Raw genomic sequence first — 22,756 nt, forward strand, 5'->3', positions numbered from 1 at the left:
CACTTCTGTATTCTAGGAACACTTTGCTAAATCCAGTCATTTGATATTCTGCACTTTCTCTTACACTCCTACTAAGTGTGAAGTACATTTTAATTCTGTCCATTACATCTTTGGTTTCCTTGTATTTCTTGACTTTTAAAACTGATTCATTTCCATTTTTATTTACTTTGCAACTATTGTTTAAAATCTTATTCTCTCCTTGTTGCTTTTGGCTTCTATTTTAAAGAGTTTGGCTTGTTATAGTACAATGGAATGCCAATATTATTCTAAAATTTTCTTCTGGGTCTAGTAGAATATTTTTGACTTAAACTCTTAGACTAGAATTTAAGAAGAATTTAAGTCTTAGAATTACAGACTGTATTAATTTCTCAGGGCTGTTCTGACAATGTACTCCAAAAAATTTGGTAGCTTAAAACAACACAAATGCATTCTCTAACAGATCTAGAGGCTAGAAACCCGAAATCAATTTCACTGGGCTAAGTCAAGATGTTCCCCCAGGCTGACTTTTTCTTGAGACTCTAGGCAAGAATGTTTCTGTGCTTTTTCTGCTTTTGAAGCCTATTCACATTCCTTAGCCGGTGACCTATTCCCCAAATCACTTCAATCTCTTGCTTCTGTCATCACATTTCCTTTTCCTCTTCTGTAAGCAAGTGAGGACCCTTGTTGGGTACAGATAAGGCCCATTGGGATACCTCTGATAATCCTCCCCTCTCAGGATTCTCTTTCTTTCTTTCTTTCTTTCTTTCTTTCTTTCTTTCTTTCTTTCTTTCTTTCTTTCTTTCTCTTTCTTTCTTTCTTTCTTTCTTTCTTTCTTTCTTTCTCTTTCTTTCTTTCTTTCTTTCTTTCTTTCTTTCTTTCTTTCTTTCTTTCTTTCTTTCTTTCTTTCTTTCTTTCTTTCTTTCTTTCTTTCTTTCTTTCTTTCTTTCTTTCTTTCTTTCTAGAGCAAGCTTGTGAGAGCATGCACACAAGCCAGGGGGAGGAGAGGAATGGGAAGAGGGAGAAGAAGAGAATTCCAAGTGGAATCCACACCCAATGTAGAGCCCAACACAGGACTCCGTCTCATGACCCTGAGATCATGACCTGAGCTGAAATCAAGCGTCTGATGCCTAACAACTGAGCCATTCCTCAGGATTCGTAATTTAATCATACCTGCAAAATCCCTCTTTCCCTGTAAACTAACATTTATAGATTATGAAAGGGATGTGAATACCTTTGGTGCCATTTTTCAGTCTTCCCCTGGGAACTTTCCTCTTGTGTCACTGTCACTTGGGCTTCAAATTCAGAATGACCTGGGTTTACACAACTGCTTACTCATTGTCTGAACTTGAGCAGGTGACTTAATTTGTTTTCTCCTCTGTTAAACTAAGGTTATTGTGCAGATTAGGTCAGGTAATGCATGTAAAGTATTTAGCAATCTTGGTCCTCAGTGAATGTTAACTAGCATTACCATGATGAGTATAGGCCCCAGTATGTTTATTCTGCTCTGAATAAAGAGAAATAGCTCTGTGCACATTGAGTGATGACAGAGAGAACATATGGATTTTTCTCTACTTTGCTCCGTGTTTGCTTGGATGTGTCAGTTAATTTTCTTAGTTCTATAGCTGATGAACAGGTATCAGTACCTACTTCTCTGCCTAATTCTCAGTAACCTGGAGATGTCCATCTGGAACACTCCGGCTTTACCGAGATGGGGCCTTCCCTACTCCACACTTTCATTCTTTATTATTTTTAACTCTTCAGTGCGTGAAAATTAGAATCCCCATTATGCATTGTTATCAAGCCTATCCACCCCATCCTTTGCACAGAGCTCTTTCATTATGTGAGGACTGTGTTAAATCCTGGTGCTCCAGTCAGGATTGCTCCCTCTCCTAGTTGTCTCCTTAGAGTTGTAGTGTCCAAGTGGATTCCTGGTAGGGGATGGAAAGTGAAGGGTTCTTTAAAAACAACACCCACGTTGTAGAGAAATTTTTTTTCCTATATATCTTTTTTTGGGAAATAGTAAACCTTTTTCTAACATCTTTCAGGTGTGTTAGGAGTTTTATTATTATGTAAAGGTCAGTAATTGCTTTCCTCAATTCACTTTTGTCATCTTAATTAAAGAAAAATTTTTTCCTCATTTGCAAATTGCGAATGGTTGGACTTCATTTTTTGTGACCTTGAGATTTTTCATCTTTTCCTTATTATTACAGTATTTTAGTGGGAATTTAGAAGGGACTACCTCACAGCCAAAAGTCACGAAGACATATTGAACCAGAAATGGGTCTTTTTGAACATTTTTAAAATTCACTTTTAGCATGAAAGTATTTGCCAACCTTGTTAAAATACTTGGCAATTCAGAAACATATGCAACAGTGATGCCACTAATCTGTATTATATTACACCCTAATAAGAATGAAGTTTTCATATATTTTTCTAACTCATTGTAAGTTTATCCTGCTTCTTAGTATTTGCTCTGTATCTATAGACAACTGATATCATCAGAAGCCAAAAAAAGATTATTGGTATGTTTCATTTGCTGTCTCTCAGCACACAGTTAAATAAAATGTTAATTAGAATCTAGTACAAAAAGAGCTTATACATATTTCTTAGATGTTTTATAATATAAGATTTGGGATCCATGACTATTAACTGGGATTCATTATATACATAAGTTAATCTGTTGAATCTTTATTTTTATTGAATGCTTTGGAAACAGCTCCTTTAAGCAAATGAAAGAAGGTAAATAGTTTTAGCAATTTGAAAATACATATTGTTCATTTTTTACTATAAATTAACAATATGATTGATTTAAATGGACATTTCGGTCATTGATTCTAAAATTTGAACTAATATAACAGATGGAATTCAGCTGCCCAAGCAAGCTTCTGGGATTTGATTATTCAAGTGATTAAGATGCTATTTGTCAACTCTAGTTTACCACCCCTTTTAATTATATAGATAATCAAACTAAGAACTGCTAATTCTGTCTCCTAACTATTAATTGTTTGTAATTACCCACAGATTAAAACTGCATGTGCAATTAACTCAAAGAATTAATTGATACAAGGGAATTGATAAAAGGGAAACAGAACAAGTTTGGCATAAAAAAGGCTCTAGGGACACAGGACCACTTGAACCCACTAGTGTCTTGGGCTCTATCATGTCCTCTTAAAGATATTTCGTACTTTCATTTTGATTTCAGCTCTGTTGGAAGCAGCTGCATAAACTATTTCTTTTTTTTAGACTATTTCTTATGAACTATTTTATTACTATATTATATATTATTATTGTTATAGACTATTTTTTATTTCTTCTTTCATGTTTGACTGAAATAGTCAATTTGAAAACTTTGAACTTCTACTGTCTTTGGATCTTTGCTGATATTCAGGTGACTTGAACAAAACTATCCATTTGCCATCTGAAGGCAATGTTTGTGACTCCAAAGATTGTAGAAGTGGTGAATGTTTTGGCTAGCTAGGAATTCCCCTCCTCTTCCTCTTTCTCTCTCTCTTTCTTCTTTCTTTCTTTCTTTCTTTCTTTCTTTCTTTCTTTCTTTCTTTCTTTCTTTCTTTCTTTCTTTTTCTGCCCTTCCTTCTTCCTTCTTTCCTTCCTCCCTCCTTCCCTCCCTCCCTCCTTCCCTCCCTCCCTTCCTTCTTTTGGCAATATCACTGTAGTATAGAATCTTACTAGTTTTCTGTGAGTCCTTTGAGGAATTTTAGTTTCTAAAATAACCATGCTTATTAGATTTTAATACTCTCACCTGTGCAAATAATTGGCTCATTGTTAACTATGTAAGTTGAAATAAAAATGAGAAATAAAATAAAAAACCACCCTCAACTGAAATATATTTAAAAAGTATTAACATTATAAATGTCAAGGTAATGCTAGAAAGTGAAGGAAAATAATCTAATGGAAAATATTTGGTCCTGAAAAAAATAGAATTTTAAAAACCTACTTAAAATTCATTTCCATTTCTTCAGATATTTATATCAGTTGCATTATATGGGGCCTTTCACTCGTAACAGTTTTGCTGATTAGCCTTGCAGTCAACGCCAAAGAAGTCCAGGAGCATATATTGAACATGTGCTTGGGGCACAGCATTATATTCAGCTTTATGGAAAATACAAAGCGAGTAAAAGACTTTTTGAGTTTAGATAGGAAAAGATATGCAGAAGACAACAAAGTAACATGGGCTAAATGTATGATATTATTCAAAGAGAGTCCAAATAAGTATTGAAGAAATACAAAGGCAGGAGGACATCAGTATGGGTACTTATTTAACAAAATTTTTAGGTTCCAAGTTAGCTCCTGTTCATTTAATGACTCCTTGCTAACCTGATAGGAAGCTTTTTGGTTTCTTTCCAAACTTTCATATTACATTTTCCCCAGGTTTATTTAATATCAGAATATTTTCTTCTATCCTCCTGGCTGTTAAACTGGGATTACCAAAAATATTTCTTATTTTTCCACCTGTCAATATACAGCCTACTCTTGCTCACTCCCATCCCAGCATTCAGAATCTTTGTTCCTCTGTGGCGCCATCTGTGAAGATTGTTGGCTCTGTGAGGGTTTGTGAACATTTAGTCTGATGTATGACTTTGGTCTTCAAACTATCAGGTTATAACTTTTGACTGACTTTGTGGAATAAACGGAATTTGTTGCATGTCACCTTCTGCGCCTGACTTCTGAGGAGGAGTCATTAGCATACATCAGTGTGTGAATGATTACCTTGAGGATTTTAGTGGAGAGTTTACTGCTTCTTGAAGTGGAAAAGTTATAGCTATATTTTCTAGTTTGATATCTGTATACTGGAGAAAATAATGCATGGCCTTCTCAACTGCATGAGTCTGTTTTGTGGGTAAACAAGATAAAATATTTGACATGCTCTGGACTGTCTTGGAAAAATAATTTGTATAGCATTTAGTTTCATTTCGGGTTGGGCTGTTCAGTGATTAGGAAGACTCCCTTTGCCTATGAGATCTCACCTTCAGAGGCTAATTCTTGTTTAATTCAGCAGGGTTTGCATAGCTACCTCAGTTGCATTGCTGATAAACCAGAAGCACAGAGCAATTCCAACCATGATATTGTCTTTGTCTTGGAGATTTATAAATTTAAAAAGGAGATTGGAAAGAGATGCCCAATTATCTAGAATGTGAGAACACTTAGTAGAAGTACATTAAGGGAAGTAGGTGGGCCAAAGATAATGATAGTGAGTTGAGGCTTCAAAGTACTCAAGAAAGCTTCATAAGAAATGTGGGGGCTTATGCATCTCTAATAACCCTTATGCTGTCCCTTCATATCCCCATGGGTTTATAAAAGTCCTCTGTTAAAGTACAATGTGTATGGCCTTTCCTTTCCAGTTACTAATATGTTCGGTTCTTTATAATCTTTCCCTTATTGGCATTTGCTTCCACTAAAGGATTTTATTTATTCATATTGAGTTGTGATTGAAATATATGATTTATTATGTTGCTTCTTCTAGAGACTTTCCTTCTTGATAAAAGACAAAGATTCTTTTTGACTGAAATGGGAGAAGCTATATACATATAAAATTAGAATGGGGTAGGATGTGTGCATATTATTGATTGGGATGTCTCAGAGATAACATTACATTTTTTATTATTTTATGTTCCTATTCTGCCTCCCTATGGGACACTTAACTTATGATCCTGTAAATAAATTGAAGCAATGAAGCAATGAAATGAGAGAATTTATTACTTCTGAGTTTTCTCTATATTTTTATGAAATTAGCCAGTCCAGAGATGACTCTATTAAATCGAAAGTTGTGGGAAAGAATATATGTATATAAATAGGTATTAGAAAGAAAATTGGAAATGTGAAAACAGTTTGATTCATTTTGGATGGCAGGAGAGAACTGAATTTTTCCTTCTTTTAAATGATTAATGTTTCTGAAAAATAAACAAATAAATCTTAAATCTCCTCATCTTTAAAAAAAATTTCTTTGCAGAAATCCCTAGTAACAACTGCCATGAGACAGAAGAAATATGTGGATATATGTTGGCTGAACTTTTGCTCTTTCAACCTATTTATTTTAAGCATTTTTAATAATTTCACTTACTTTGCAATTTCAAAACAGGTGCCTTCATCATAATTCTGAATTTTCTTTTAAAGTATTGATGTAACAGGGAAAGGAGTTTTCCTTTTATTTTTGTAACTGCTACTCACAAATATGATTTTGCTTTAAGCCTCCTTTAAAAAAAGAAGTCAATGTTCTTGAAGAGAAGAGAGTCAAAAGAATAAATCTATTAGTTTTCTGATGGGCACAATGTTCGCAATAAAAACACGAGAGCTTTGCTGTATGAGGGAGCCAATTAACTGAGGCCTCTCTGTGCAGTGCTATTGCTTCTACCTCTCTCTGATTAGATGACAAGATGCGATTTTAATACAGAATAATGGGGCCATAAAGATGATTCACTTTCCTCTTTGTAACATTAAGCAGTATGATCAGTGTGTACTTTTCTTGGATAAATATTATTTTAACCTACATTGATATTTCTAACAGACAAAACATTCTCTGATTGGAGAGGAATTGTGTCAACAAAGACTTCCCGTTTGGCTCCTCACTCCAGCTGGCCTAGTTTGTATGGGTCATCATCAGTGTTTCGGGATTATTGTTCTGTGAGTATTTGTGAAAGTGGACATAGAGTTGAATCACCATTTTTTTCTGGCAGATTACTGGGTTAGTTTTGATATGTGAAATTTTACTATGGACCTATTTCAGTCTTAAAATGGTTATTCATTGAAATTTGTCTTTTTCCTTTTAGTTCGTGTATCACGTCTTGGGTAAATCTTGCATTGGGTAGACCACCTTAAGTCCTAAATACGTGTATTAATTTTTATTTGAAGAGTAATAATAGCCAAAGTGATTATCATAATAGTTTGCCTGAAATGTGATAGTAACTATTTTTGTAATGGTACCTAGACTATCAGGTAAATAGAATGGAAGCCAATGGAGCAGGAAGACATCTGTTAGAAGTATGTAACAGAAGACCAAAAAATCCAAGGGCAATTTCATAACCACACAATGATGGTTTTCTGAATGGGGCTCTCTAAACAGAAACATGGGAAAATGGGACTTGAAAATGGTATCTGGGCTTCACAATTCATCAGGGCAAGTGTAATTAGTAGAGGAAACTCAGGTGCCTATATAAAAATATATCTAGGTTTCTTACATCTTCTATGTGTTCTATTCTGGGTGTGAATGTGTCTTTCTCATCCTATCTCTGATTTTTTTCTCTCTTTTCATATCACTAATTATTTTTCTTCTTGACTTGTCATTTGTATTAGTGTGCTTGGGCTGTCATAACAAAATAGCACAGATTGGGTGGCTTAAACAACAGAAATGTATTTCTCAAAGTTCTGAAGGTTGGAAGTCCAAGATCAAGGTGCCAGCAGGGCTGGTTTCTCCTGGGGCCTCTTTCTTCTTGGCTTGAAGATAGCTGGCTCCTTGCTGTGTCCTAGTGTATGTCTCTTCTTAGGAGAACACTGTCATATTGAAGGAGGGTCCTACTCTGATGACCTCATTCAACCTAATGACTTCTTTAAAGACCCTGTCTCCAAATATAGTAACTTTGGGGGTGAGGGCTTTAACAAATGCATTTTGAGGTGACATAATTAAGTCTATACCACTATTTGTCAACTGAGATATATTAAAAAAGTATTTTTCCTGTCTATTGAATAGTTCATCTACAATTAAAAAAATGAGTTTTTATATTTTTCCTATAAACTAAAACTTTTGAATCATATCAGATTTAACTTACATTGATAAATTTGTGAGTGAATTTACTGAAGCTAAACACTGTTTTAGACAAGGAAATTATGTGAATATCATTAAGGAACATAATATGATGTCTTTAACAGAAGCAATACCCATGGAAGGCTGTTTTTACTATTTCCAAGTAAAGGTAAAAAAATGAACTGCTGTTTCTAAGCCTTCCAGCTCTACCCTGTTTTACACTAAATACAAATGTAAAGACTGCTCCCAGCTGTGTGACAAACTACATTTAAATATATTTCTTTGGGGAATATATCTAACACAAGTAGAGCTGATTGTGGAGAGCTCCAAATACAAAACTGGGAGTATTTGTACATTGCTGAGTGGGAAATTAGGAACACATATGGCTATTAATTGTGGCGCAGGTCATAATATCATAGACCCTAGTATCAGCCCCAGTCAGGCACCTCACTTGGCAGGGAATCTGCTTGAGAATTTCTCCCTCTGCTCCTCCTCCCGCTCACCTGTCTGTGCACACACAGTTGTGTGCACTCTCTTTTGCAAATAAGTAAAATAAAATCTTTAAAAAGAAAAAAAATTTTGCTAACTTTATAATAACGCATGAATCTTGCAACCTACAACCTGGAGGACTGTAGTTTTGGAAAACAACCTTGGTATTTATAAAAATTCTGAGATGGAAAAATTAATGTATTTATAAATAGGGCTCATAAAAATTGCTAGGATAAAAACACTATTGAAGGAAATTCATAAAATAGTTGATTTCTAGCTGAAATTTGGAAACACAGGAAAAAGTGAAGTAACTTTTTTTCATTAGTTGTTAGTAAAGCAAACCTTTCCTCAGTGAGTGGTTATTAACTATGTTGCAGTGCTCTCCCTGAGGGGACATATGCCATTGGTCATACCCTAGAATAAGGATGAAGTGACAAGTGAGGGGAGGCCAAGAGCATGCACATGTGTCCATGTTGTGATGGTGATAGGGTTCAGGGTAGCAGAATAGAGAAGAAAGAGCAGTTGTGGTTGTCTGAGGTGGGAGAGTAGGGTGCATTTCAGGAATTGAAAGAAGTTCATTGTGGCAAAAGTACAGTGCTTGAAGGGGCAAGTGGTAAGAAATGAAACTGGAGTGATAAGCAAGTCCCTGTTATCATCAAGTGCTGTGTCTGAAGACTGTCAGTCACCTTTGCTTCTTAACCCTGGTTGCAAAGAACTTGCCTAACCTTGACATTTGGGTGTAAGGGATTACATGCAAATATAATTCGGTTTAATAACTGGTTGCATTATAAATTGTTTTGTGTTTCAGAGAACAAACTGTGAGTTAGTCCTCTGGACATTTGGCTTCATTCTCCTCCATGCCACGCCCCCTCTTCTTTAGGGGAACACATCCTACATAAGAGAAGAAAATAATTCGCTGGTCATATTTTTTAACATACTTATAGTTTCATCTCATAAACTAAATTCATTAGTTTTATAGAAACATATCTTTTAGAAATGAAAAAGGAAATTTCAAATATAACCTTATCATTCTTCACATAAGCTTAATTTTGTTTTTTTATTTTTTATTAAGTTTTAAAATTTTAATTTCAATATAGTTAACATACAGTATTTTGTTAATTTTAGGTGTACAATACAGTGATTCACCAATTCTATAATTCTACACATCATTACTCAGTGCTCATCATAAGTGTACTCTTAATCTCCATCACCTGTTTCACTCATCCTCCCCACCTCCCCTTTGAGATACTTTAGTTTAAATGGCTACCCTCAGTTAAGGTTAATATTTTTTTCAACCAGAACATATTTTACTTGGAGCATGTTTCAGAATTTATGGTTCTAAAAGATATATATAAAACATTCCATCCAAGAAAAATAGAATACACATTTTCTTCAAGTACACCCAGAAGAATCCCCTGATTAAATCACATAAGAAGAGGTAACAAATATTACAAGCTTAAGAATACTGAAATCATACCAAGTATGTTTTCCAACCACAATGGTGCAAAACTAAAGATCAACAATAAAAAAAGCTAGAAAGTCTACAATGTAAATATTAAATATTTAATATATAAATATTATATAACACAATACTGCACAACTAATAGGCCTAATAAGAAATCAAATAGCAAATCAAAATATGTCTCCAAACAAAAGAAAAATAAAACACAATATTCCAAAACCTATGGGATGCAGCAAAGTAGATGTTAGAGTTAAATTTATACTGTAAATGTTTGTGTTAAGCAAAAAAGTTCAAATAAACAACCTTACGCCATAAGAAACTAGAAAAAGAAGAAACTTGGTTGAAATTTAGTAGAAGGAAATAAGAAAAATTAGAAATAAATAAAATAGCAAAATAATAACATAACATTGAATATAATGGCCATTTTTTTTCTAAATAACAATGCAGTGCTTTAATGACATTAAGAGGAAAAAGAGTGAAGACTCAAAAACTAAAATGAGAAATGGAAGAGAAAACAATATACAGGTAATCACAGAATACATAGTGTAATAACAGATTCCTATAAATAATTATATTCTAACAAATCAGAAAAAAACCAGATAATTCTTGAAAATGCCTAAGTTATCATGATTGAATTATGATTCTTAAATCCAACAAATAAGAAGTCAGACGAATAACAAGAATGAAAGTTGAGTTAGGAATCAAAAATCCCCTAGCACAGAAAAATCCAAGACTACATGGTTTCATTGGTGAATTCTACCAAACATGTAAAAAAAATTAATGACAATCATTATCAAAATCTTACAAAGAATGGAACAGAGCAAACACATTCAAAATCATTCTATGAGGCCAGGACTATCCTGATACCAAAGCAGGATAAGAACAATACAAGAACAAAAAAGTCTAGTTTGTCCAGTATAAGTATAGCTACTCTTTCTTTTGATGTCCATTTGTGTGATAAATACTTTTCTACCCCCTCAGTTTTAATCTGTAGGTGTCTTTAGGTCTAAAATGAGTCTCTTGTAGGCAACATATAGATGGGTCTTGTAGTCTTGTCCATTCTGACACCCCATGTCTTTTGATTGGAGCATTTAATCCATTTACATTCAGAGTAATTATTGATAGATATGTATTTTTGCCATTTTATTAGTTGTTATTATTTCTGGAGAGTTTCTCTGATCCTTTCTTATTTGTCACTTTTAGTCTCTCCTTTGCACTCAAAGTCCCCTTTAATATTTCTTATAGAGTTGGTTTAGTAGTCATGAACTCCTTTAGTTTTTGTTTGTCTGGGACACTCTATCTGTTTTTCTATTCTGAATGAATAGAATATCTCCCAGAGAGGCCCTGATAGAATATTCTTTGGCTGCAGATTTTTTCCATTCAACACTTTGAATATATCATGCCACTCTCTTAGACTTGCCAAATTTCTGTTGAGAAATCTCCTGCTAACCTTATGGTTTTCCGTTGAAAGTTAAGGACTTCTTTTGTTTTGCTGCTTTTATGATTTTTTTCTTCATTGCTATATTTTGTAAACTTAATTACAATATGTCTTGGTGTTGACCTACTTTTGTTGATTTTGATGGAAGTTCTCTTTGCCTCCTGGAGCTGGATGTCTGCTGCCTTTCCCAGATTAGGGAAGTTTTCAGCTATTATTTCTTGAAATAAAACTTCTACCCCTTTTTCTCCATCTTCTGCTGGGAATCCTATAATAAGAATTTTATTGTATGATGATGTCACCGAGTTTCCTGTCTGTTCTCATGTTGCATAATACTTTCTCCCTTTGGTTGAGCTTCATTATTTCCCACTATTTTGTCTTCTAGGTTACTAATTCATTTCTTCATTTCTTCCGGCCAATTCATTGCATCAAACCTATTTTCATCTCATTTATTGTATTCATCTCTGATTGATTTTTTTGAACTCTTTCATTTCTGAGGTAAGAGTTTTCAGTGATGTCTTCTTTTCTCAAGCTCAGTGAGTATCCTTATGATTGTTCTTTAAATTCTCCATCAGGCATGTTACTTATATCTGTTTCACTTAGATCTCTGGCTATGGACTTATCTTGTTCTTTCATTTGGGATAAACTCTCCTGTTTTGGCATTTTGTCTAGGTCTCTGCCTTCTCATGTTAGAAAAGCCAGTTATGTCTCCTGCTCCTTAAAGTGTTGGCCTTATGAAGAAGAGATCATGTAGTGTCCAGGGTCTGGTACTTCAGAGGGTATCTGAAGTGTGTGCTGTTGCACTCTGCTGTTGTGTTTTGGCCACTCCATCCTTCAGGCCAAATGTCTGCATAGGCTCTCCTTGCCTGCTGTGGGCAGAGTTTGGTCCCTGTAACAAGTTTTAACTAGGTGTGTTCTGCTTGTGAAGTGAGACTTGACACCAACTCCACCAGAACTGAGGCCCTGCAAGAACTCTCTGGTCAGGAGACATGGTGTGGGCAGGGGCCTGCACTGGTCTTCTGCGGGAGGGGTCCACCTTGCTGGGACTGAGGCAAGCTTAACTGAAAGGGCAGTCCTGCGTGAGTGCTGGGGGGTTGACGTTTGGTATAAGCAAGTTAGGCAGCTAGTGTCTGTGCTGAACTACTTCCCTTGGGTGGCTCTATGTTTATGCTGAGGAGCTGGGGAGGGAAATGGTGCCAGCCAGCTCCTTTGTTCCCAGAGAGGCATCCTCTTGAATGTTGCCTCTCAGGGAATTGCTCCTAGAATAGTGACTAACTCTCCCCTGTATGCCCTGGATGCTTTCCATGCTATTTGCACCCAGGTTTGCTTGCCTTCTCTCTAGGAGCAGCACAGTGGCCTCCTGGCTCTATCCCAGCAAGGCTGCTGACCTTTAAAACTCAGGCTTTCAACCCCACTGGTTGCAAGAACTCATAAAACTTAGCCCTTCTACTGTTCCAAGCCAATAGCTTTGGGGAAACATTTTCCTTATGTGTTCTCCTCTGTGCTCTTCTCTCTGTCACCCATCTTCATGACCACAGGTCCCTCCCCTTTTCATCAGCTAAGATCTGTTTCTCCGTTAAACCACATCTCTGCACTTCCTACCTTCTTCAATATGGCTTCTTCTTTCCCGTTAGTGTGTAGTTTGTTCTGTCATGTATTTAGGATGATTTGATAGTTACTTAGTTGTGTTCATGGGATGAGATGAGCCTAGGATCCTCCTACTCTGCTGCCAAATTTTTGCGGTGGTATTGCTTTTAATCCACACAAACTTAATTTTGACCATAAAATGAGTTGACTGTATTCTAATATGAACTTTCTAGTTACTTTTTTTCTGGAGAATTTTCTTGAGCCATTTTGGTAAAAGAAAAAAATGTAAGAATCTAGGGAAATATTCTTCCTTTAGCTTGGAAATTTAGATACCTTTTTTGTGATCTTTACCAAATTGTACTGTCAGAAGACTATGGGCATTCACTCGAAGGATTTTATTACATAATAAAAATCAGTTAAGTTAGCATGTAAGGCATCTTTACACATTTCTTTTTTCCCCATCCCAATTTCTTTTGAGCTTCTCCTTCTCATCTCCAAAACATTTGAGGAGGTGTTTTAATTATTTTCATACTCATGATTTTCTCCCCGGTGGGCTGCATTTGATTTAAAAAAAATAGGTCATGTGATTTGATTTTCTGATTTTTTTTAAAAGATTTTATTTGCTTATTTATTCATGAGAGACCCAGAGAGAGAGACAAAGACACAGGCAGAGGGAGAAGTGGGCTCCGTGCAGGGAGCCTGATGGTGGGACTCAATCCCAGGGACTCCAGGATCATGCTCTAGCCGAAGGCAGGCAATTAACTGCTGAGCCACCCAAGTGTCCCTGATTTTCTGATATTTGTAAGAATTAGCACAAATCATCACAACTACTAAATTTAAATTTTCTATTTGTTCAAATAATTTCCTAATTCTTTTTTGTCATTTTGGGTAGAAATAAAGTTACTTTTTGAAAGTAACTAAATTAGTCTTAGGATTAATTTAGGCAATGAGTTAAAAGCTAAGTGACTATGATTTTTGAACATTTCGAATAGCATTCCAGTAGTTCACTCTTATCTGTGTACTTTTTAGTTTATTTGTTTCGGTCATACTACAAGGTGTAGTGATGCCTTGTGTCCATTATCTTCAACCTTAGTATTTTCATTTTGAAATGCATATTTCTTTTCCTAGGAAATATAAAAGTTTTTAATCTTTTTAAAATAGAAGCTTTTTTGAGATATAACTCATAGAATTCAATATTTCAAAATATATGATTCAGTTATTTTTAATATTTTCACAAAGTTGTATAGGCATCACTACTACCTCTTTCAGAATATTTTCACAGTCCCCAAAAGAAACCCCATACCCATTAGCAGTTTCCCCATTCCTTCCTTCTCTTAGCCCCTGACAATCATTAATCTCTAAAGTTTTTAATCTTAATGATAGAGTGAAGTAGATTTTAAATTTACACAGTTGTAGGTTAAACATTAAACATTTCAATAGTTATGGTGCTTTGCAGCAGTATTATTTTGGCTGAAGTATATTTTTATAGTCATCATTTATTTTATTTTATTGAATTTTTCTTTCTAGATAAAATTTCCTACTATTATCATAGTTAAAATACTAGTTATTGAGAAAAATATAGGAGGTGCTCCATGCAAAATTCCCTTAGCAATGAATAGGTCAAGAGGAATAGTCACAATAAATTGGTCAAGACTTATATTCGACTATTTTCACAAAGTTTTAAAAGAAAGCACTCTTGGTGAGTACAAGATCTGGATTGCAATGTTACTTAGAGTTCCAGTGTATTATCATTTAAACCACATCACAATCAAACCCAGACTAAACAATATTCAAAACCGGAGGGCTAGGTAAATAAATAGGATAATTTTAAATTTGTATTTTTGGAGCAATCTAATTTTATAGAGATAAATCTTAATCTACATTTCTCATTTATTATAAAGGACCATTGGATTTTAGTTTTGGAAGCCATTTCACAATCTTTATTGTAGAAGCCAGAAGATTCAACCAAATTCTCAATCTTATTGATCCTTTATTCTGAGATATCTCCATGTGGGAAAGATATTTGAGAGGAACTAGACCCATGTATGTTCGTAATAGTGCCCTCAGTAATTCTAGTTCTATAGTCTCCAGTCAACATATGCATTCTTTTTTAGGCTGGAGTGTGATTCTTACCAAGGTCTGGATGAAAGAATGAAAGTTGAATGCAGAGAGCATATATTAGGTTATGGGAATGAACAGACTGTGCCTGCCCTGGGGAATCTCCCTGCACCCCCCATCTGCTGGGAAGCTAGGTACGTTTGTTCTCTTGTAAAAGGAACATTAACTAAATTTCTTAAAAAGTAATGAAAGAGAACAAACTGTAAAAAGGCAGCCAAAAAAGGCAAACATCTGTTACTGAACATGTCTCACTTGACTTCCTTTTAATGTTCTTAGGAATAAATTTATGAACTAGGGAAGGTTCAACACTAATTAGCTTGTTTTCATCAAACAAAATGCACCAGACATGGATGTTGAATATGAATGAAAACTTCAGTAGTAATAGTAAGTAGACATAGAAAGTACGAGTAGACATACAAAATGCTGGTATCCAGGCTTGAATATTGCCATGACTGTTAATACTGCATTGAGTTAGATTTGCTATAATTTACTTTCTTAAATGATCAGAAAAAAAGTTTAAAAGTCAAATGTATTCATTAAACAATAGGTGGATTAGTTGCAAAGTTTTCTTTTCAGGCTTCAGCTAATGAGATGGAATTATTTGGAGTAATAAATACAGAGCTACTCAAAGGTAAAGTTTTGTAGCACATGCAAAAACAGTAGTTAATAGTTGTACTTTGTAGTAGTTGCACAGATCCACAATCCTTTATTCAAAACTTTGGGGCCAGATATTCTTAGAAATTCAGAGAATTTCAAACTTAAGAAAGGTAAGAAGATAAGTGGGTCTGCAGTGAAAACTGTAATGAAAACATATTAATATTTTTCAGTAAAGCATATGGATATTCTCATTAAGCCAGAATGAGAGGCCACTATATAGGCCTTTTAAAGTTGGTTTAGGTCAGGCTTTGCCACCAACGGTCAGATGAGTTGAGTGTTCCTCCAAATGAGTTATAAGAAATTTGTTGGTTTTCAAAGCTTTTTGGATTTCTGAGTCTCAGATTAGGAATCATAGACCTATGGTGGTGGTAGTAGCAGTAGTAGTCATAGTAGTAGTAGTAGTAATAGTAGTAGATGAAGGTAGATAGGGAAGATAGATAACGACAGACATATACACACATTTATATGTAAACACCTACACATATTATGAAAGAAAATATTGTGATCATATATTCATTGATCTTGATTTCTTGGTGCAAGAATTAATTTTGGATTACCTGGGATTAATTTTGGATTACCCATGTTTGTATGATTCCTAATGGCAGAATTAGGCAGATGTGATTTTATCTTGTGGATAGATGCAGCCTCCTGTAAGAACCATTTGCTAACCCCCACCTAAAAGAGCACCACTGCCTTTATTTTCATCATACAAGATACTATGACATGATAGTATATTGTGGATCTCTTCATTAGTTTACCTCTGGCCTTCCTTTCTAAGTGTAGGCTCCATAAGGCTGTTGACTTTTAAGATCACTGATGCAGCCCTGGTGCCTAGAGTAATACTTTCATAAGGTAAACATTCAGAAAATATTTGCTGAATAAATGAATAACAGTTTGTTTGAAATTTTCTCTAAAAGGAACACAAAAGAGACCCAAGTTCCCAAGGCAGTGAAAAACACAGCCATGATAATATTAAAGAGAGGACAAAGAAAAAAAATGATTTAATGATGTTGCATCAATCTTACTGTAATTATTATATTTTTTATGCATTGACCAAAATGAGTGGTACAATTATTGATTCTTTGTTCTGAAGTATACTTTTCCCCCATTCCCCTTTTTTGGACTCATTGTCATTTTGTCAGGAAGTTCTCATTGTTGGGTTCTCTTTCTTTTTTCTTACCTCCTCCAACACTCATTAAAAGACCCTCCGGGGGGACCCCTGGGTGGCGCAGCGGTTTGGCGCCTGCCTTTGGCCCAGGGCGCGATCCTGGAGACCCAGGATCGAATCCCACGTCGGGCTCCTGGTGCATGGAGCCTGCTTCTCCCTCTGCCTATGTCTCTGCCTCTCTCTCTCTCTCTCTCTCTCTATCAGAAATAAATAAAAATTAAAAAAAAAAAAAAAAAAAGACCCTCCGGGTAACCTAGGTTACTAGGTAACACAGTATCCAGTTCTCTGTGGCACTAATTTAAATCATGGGTAGATTTTAGGAAATCTTGAGGAGTGAAGGAATATGGTTTAGATCTTCCCACTCCATGCCTCAATAGGATTGTTTTCATCTAGGAACTTGTTACAAATGTAGAGTCTAGGATCCCACCCCAGGTCTGTTGAATCAGAATCTTGTGTTTGAACAATATCAGTAGTGACTGATAAGCATATTAAAGTTTTAGAAACATTGTTTTAGATCATTCCCCATGATATTCTTTTAACTGAGCTTTGGTAAGTAGTGACAGTGTATACAAAGTAATTATTTTTCTTCTTGACAAATACTTGAAATGCAGCTATGCTGGGTTGAATTTAGAGTCACGTGGTGGAACAGGAATGTATTTTCTTGGGAAGTCGAGGAGTGAGATTATAACCAATCAGAGCTATTAGAAGCATATTCTCAAATAATGAAATAGAACTACACTGAGTGTCAAAATTGGTCTGGGAAAATATGCCAGATATTTTGATAATTAGAGCTTTCACCCAAATGGATTAATCTGGGTAATTTCAATAAACTGATATATTCGTCCAAGTGTATCCCAGGTCTCTAGCGATTTATGAGCACATTAAGGTTTGAGGAGAAATTTTTAATGTAACTTCCTATAAAAAGTCCTCCAAATAAGGAATGGTAGTCAGGTTGCAGTTAGGGGGCTGGGTAGCCTTTGACCTTAATGCATTTGATTGGCAGCTCTAAATCCCACTATGATTAAGTCCTACTGACTCCCTACAAAACCATGGGATCTTTTCTAAAAGAAATAAAAGTGTGACGCAAAATTGCTGAGTGTCAATCAATTAAAAACCTAACAAACTCCAATGCTGTCTTTGTTTACTATATCCTGACCTTTTGCAGTGATTAAAAATCTGCTTGTGTCACCAGTTTCACTTTTTGAAGAGAGTAGTGTATTGAGTCTAAATCCAAGTCATCTCTTACTTCTGTAATAAAGATATTAAGTGTCTCAATTTCCTAAGCAAAGTGGGAATTAAAATATTTATTTTGCAGAGTCTTGGTGAAGACTGGAGAAAATGTACATAAAGCACATGATAGGTTCTAATTATTAGTTATAAGAATTAATTGGTTCTATGGTGATACAGTTCCAGGTCTAACATATAGTACATAAATCTCATGATGATGACCAAACTCACATTTACAGTGGTTTCACATTCCAATAAATCCCAAACAAATGGGCAAATGAAAAAGATTGAATTCAAAAATTTAAAACACTGTTTAGTTTGTAATTGATTGTTTTTGGTAATAAATTAACTATTTGGGAGGTTAGTTTAAACCCAAAGGGGGAAACATACTCAAAGTCAAATAAGTACCTTATAACTATTTAAGCATCAACTTCAACATCAGTGTGAACACAAGCATGTTAGTATGCCCCCAAATTGTAAAATGGAAACTCATTTTCTTATTTTGTCTTTTTAATTCCAGCTTACAGAAACAGTCACATGTATTTATAGATTCATATAGTTTAAGACTTGATAATGAAACAGCTCATTCTGTCCTTTGGCATTCTTGAATTTTCAAGTTTTCAAGAAAACATCCAAACCACAGGAGATATTTGGAGCCACATCACGTCCTAGGAAGTGGTATACCTGAAAAAAATTATGAGTTCCCAAGGTTTTTTCATTCTTCTCTTTTTCAAGGAGAGAGACTCTCCTCATAAGCTCAAGGAATTTTTCTACCATGTTATTTGAAACATTTCTATTGTTTTATATGTCAATTATACACAACAGCACATTATACTTATCTACATATCTATGCATCTTAAAGAATAATACTAAAGTAAATACTTAGAGAACTTAATAACTGTGTCTTTTCTTTGTCTTCATATCCTTTTTTTAAAAAATAGTTTTCAATTTATTTATTTGAGAAAGAGAATGAGAGAACATGAGTTGGGAGGAGGGGCAGAGGGAAAGGGAGAAGCAGACTCTCCACTAAGTATGGAGCCTGATGTGGGGCTTGATGCCAGGACCCCAGGATCATGACCTGAACTGAAGGCAGATGCTTAATCAGCAGAGCCACTCAGTCACCCCTTTGTCTTCTTAGAAACCAATCTCAACTTTATGCTCATTATTTTCTTGCTTTTCTTTAGAATTTTAATGAATATACACATATCTCTATTTAGCATTTTGTTTACTTTTGCTTGTTTTTTAACATTATGTATATGGAATCATAATGTCTTGTCTTTCTTCTTGCTTAACGCTCTATTTTTGAGATCAATCTTCATAAATGTCTATGTGTGCCCCTGTGTTTCCTTCATTTTCATGGATGCACAACATCCCATTGAATGATTACACTACAACTTGATTATTCTTTCTGTTGCCGAGAGATATTTGTTCCCCCTTAGTTATTTCCTATTATGAACAATTCTGTGATGTTCTTTCATATGCTTTCTGAAGTATATGTGCAAGAGTTTCTCTAGGGCAAGAATTCCCAGCATCAATGTGAACCTACATCCTTCTGCATCAAGAATAAGTATATAGATGCTGGGATATTGATTCCTTTAGCCCTTGAGGCAGGTGGGCAGGGCCTGGGCAATGGGAGCTCAAGAGCTAATTATTGACTCCATGCATAATTGATCGCCTCCAGTTGAACGGCTGTTCTGGCCAGTGGGCATATGTTTAGTTTTACCAGGCACTAGCAAACACTGTTCCACTCCCAGCAGAAGCTTATGAGAGTCCCCATTTCTTCATATACTTGGCAATACTTAATATGTCAAAATTGTAACCTTTGCCAATTTGTCGGGCATGAAATATTTCTTTGTGATTTTAATTTGCATTTTTCTAATGACAAATAAAGCTGAGAATTTTTCACACATTTCTAGGCCACCATTATTTCTTCTTTGTAAATGTCATACTGTTGTATTTTAGAAAGTGTATTTAGATGCAATTCTACTTCTTTTATTTTGTGCTCCTTATTCTTTCCATTTCCCTCTTTTTCCCAACTCCTTTGTTGAAAAAAGACATTTTTTTTTTTTTGGAAATTGATTGACATATTTTTCCCTCTTGTTCCATTTTTCCTAGTACTAGTTTGTCATTGTACTAGTTTTCCTTATACTAGCTTGACATTTATATTCTTGTTCTTACTTTTGTAAGTGGTTAACCTATAGATTCTCATATACACACTTAACATAAAGTATTTTTGCCCACTTCTCATCTCATGCAGAAATCTTAGATTTCCTTAACAAAGTTTAGTTGGCTCTTAGTTTTTTAAGTTTTTAATTCCAATATAGTTAGCATACGGTGTACTATTAGTTTCAAGTGTACAATATAGTGATTCAACAATTTCATACATCACCTGGTGGCTCATCACAGACAAGTGCACTCCTTAATCCCCATCACCTTTTTCACCCATCCCCCTACCCACCTCCCCTCTGGTAATCATCATATGTTCTCTATAGTTAAGAATCTGTTTCTTGGCTTGTCTCTCTCTCTCTCTCTCTCTCTCTCTCTCTCTCTTTTCCTCCTTTGCTCATTAGTTTCTGAAATTCCACATATGAATGAAATCATATGGTATTTGTCTTTCTCCAACTGACTTATTTCACTTAGTGTAATACTTTCTAGCTCCAATCCATGTCATTGCAAATGGCAAGATTTCATTCTTTTTTATGGCCCAATAGTATTCCATTGTATATATGCCACCTCTTCTTTACCCGTTCATCGGTTGATCAACACTTGGGCTGCTTCCATATTTTGCATATTGTAAATCATGCTGCTATAAACTAGAGGTGCATCTATCCTTTTGAATTAATGTTTTTGTATTCTTTGGGAAAATACCCAGTTGTTGGGTATGGTAGTTCTATTTTTAACTTTTTGAGGAACCTCCATACTGTTTTCCACAGTGGCTGCACCAGTTTGCATTTCTGCCTACAGTGCATGAGTGTTCCTTTTTCTCCACATCCTTGCCAACACTTGTTTTTGTGTTGTTGATTTTAGTTATTCTGATGAGTGTCAGGTGATATCTCCCTGTAGTTTTGATTTGCACTTTCTTGATGGTAAGTGATGATGAACATCTTTTCATATATCTGTTGGCCATCTGTATATCTTCCTTGGAGAAATGTCTGTTCATGTCTTTTCATTTTTAAATTGGATTACATGTTTTGGGTGTTGAGTTTTATAAGTTCTTTATATATTATGGTTATTAACACTTCACCAGATATATCATTTGCAAATATCTTCTCTCATTCCATAGGTTGCCTTTTAGTTTATTGTTTCCTTCACTATGCTGACGCTTTTCATTTTGGTTTAGTACCAATAGTTTACTTTTGCTTTTGTTTCCTTTGCCTCAGGAGACATATATGGCAACCTAGAAAAGGGTTGCTCTGGCCAATATCAAAGAGGTTACAGCTTGTGTTTTCTAGTATTTTGATTGTTTCTTTTCTCATATTTAAATCTTTCACCCATTTTGAATTTATTTTGGTGTGTGGTGTGGAGGAGTGGTCCAGTTTCTTTCTTTTGGATGTTGCTGTCCAATTTTCCCAATACCATTTGTTAAAGAGATTGTCCCATTGGATATTCCCATTGGATATTCTTTCCTGCTTTGTTGATGATTAATTGACCACATAATTATGAATTTATTACTATGTTTTCTATTCTGTTACATTGAGCCATGTGTCCATTTTTGTGCCAGCTCTCAGTTTTTCCTCATTGAGTATGTTAGCTGTGGATTTCTCATGTATGACCTTTATTGTGTTGGGTATATTCCCTCTAAACTTACTTTGTTGACAATTTTTATCATGAATGAATTTTGAAGTTTGTCAAATGCTTTTTCTCTATTGAAATGATCATATAGTTCTTATCCTTTCTCTTATTGATGTAATGTATCATGTTGATTGATTTACAGATATCGAACCACTCTTGCACCCAGGAGTAAATCCTATTTTATCATGGTGAATGATTTTTTTAAACGCATTGGTGAATTGAGTTTGCTGGTATTTTACGGAAGATTTTTGCATCTATGTTCAGTGTGGATAGTGGCCTGTATTTTTCTTTTCTAGTGGTGTCTTCAGCTGGTTTTGGTATCAGCATAATGCTGGCCTCATAAAGTGAATTTGGAAGTTTTCCTTACTTTTCTATTTATTGGAATATTTAAGAATAGATATTAACTTTTCTTTAAATATTTGGTCAATTCACCTATTAAGCTATCTGGTCCTGGAATTTTGTTTTTTGGGGGGGGAATTCTTTGATTTCTGATTCAATTTCTTGCTGGTTATCAGTCTGTTCAATTTTTTTTTTATTTCTTTCTGTTTCAGTTTTGGTAGTTATATGTTTCTAGGAATTTATCCATTTCTTCTAGGTTGTCTTCTCTGTTGGCATATAGTTTTTCATAATATTCTCTTACAATGATTTGTATTTCTGTGGTGTTGGTAATTATTTCTCCTCTCTCATTTGTAATTTTATTTTTTAACACCTTTTCTCTTTTTTCTAGATAAGTCTGCCTAGAAGTTTATCAATTTTATTGATTTTTTTTCTCACAGAATCAGCTCCTGGTTTCATTGATGTGTTCTATTGATTTTTGTTTTGTTTTGTTTTTGTTTTGGTGTTTTTTTAAAAAAAATCTCGATATCATTTATTTCTGTTCTTTTTTTAATTTAAAAAATTTTCATTTTTTTTTTTAAGAGAGAAAGAGAGTGTGTGTGAGCTGGGGAAGGTAGGGAGAGAGAAAGAGGGAGAGAGAGAATCTGAAGCAGACTCCATGCTCAGTGCAGAACCTGATGCAGGGCTCAATCTCATGACCCCAAGGTCATGACCCTAGCCAAAATCCAGAGTTGTATGCTTAAATGACTG

General features: G+C 34.9%; 1 protein-coding gene across 1 annotated transcript in view; it reads left to right on the top strand.

The window, feature by feature from the left end:
* The window catches only part of IQCM (IQ motif containing M), a gene marked incomplete at its 5' end in the record, with an annotated part of 345,675 nt that overhangs the window by 95,848 nt on the left and 227,071 nt on the right, over positions 1-22,756 (top strand). The window contains 2 exons of the mRNA XM_055336279.1: positions 14,823-14,960; positions 21,813-21,900. Of these exons, the coding sequence (XP_055192254.1) occupies positions 14,823-14,960; positions 21,813-21,900 (226 nt within the window). The remainder of the gene's footprint in view (positions 1-14,822; positions 14,961-21,812; positions 21,901-22,756) is intronic.

Source organism: Nyctereutes procyonoides, unplaced genomic scaffold (genome assembly GCF_905146905.1).
Source record: "Nyctereutes procyonoides isolate TBG_1078 unplaced genomic scaffold, NYPRO_anot_genome, whole genome shotgun sequence".
NCBI lineage: Eukaryota > Metazoa > Chordata > Mammalia > Carnivora > Canidae > Nyctereutes > Nyctereutes procyonoides.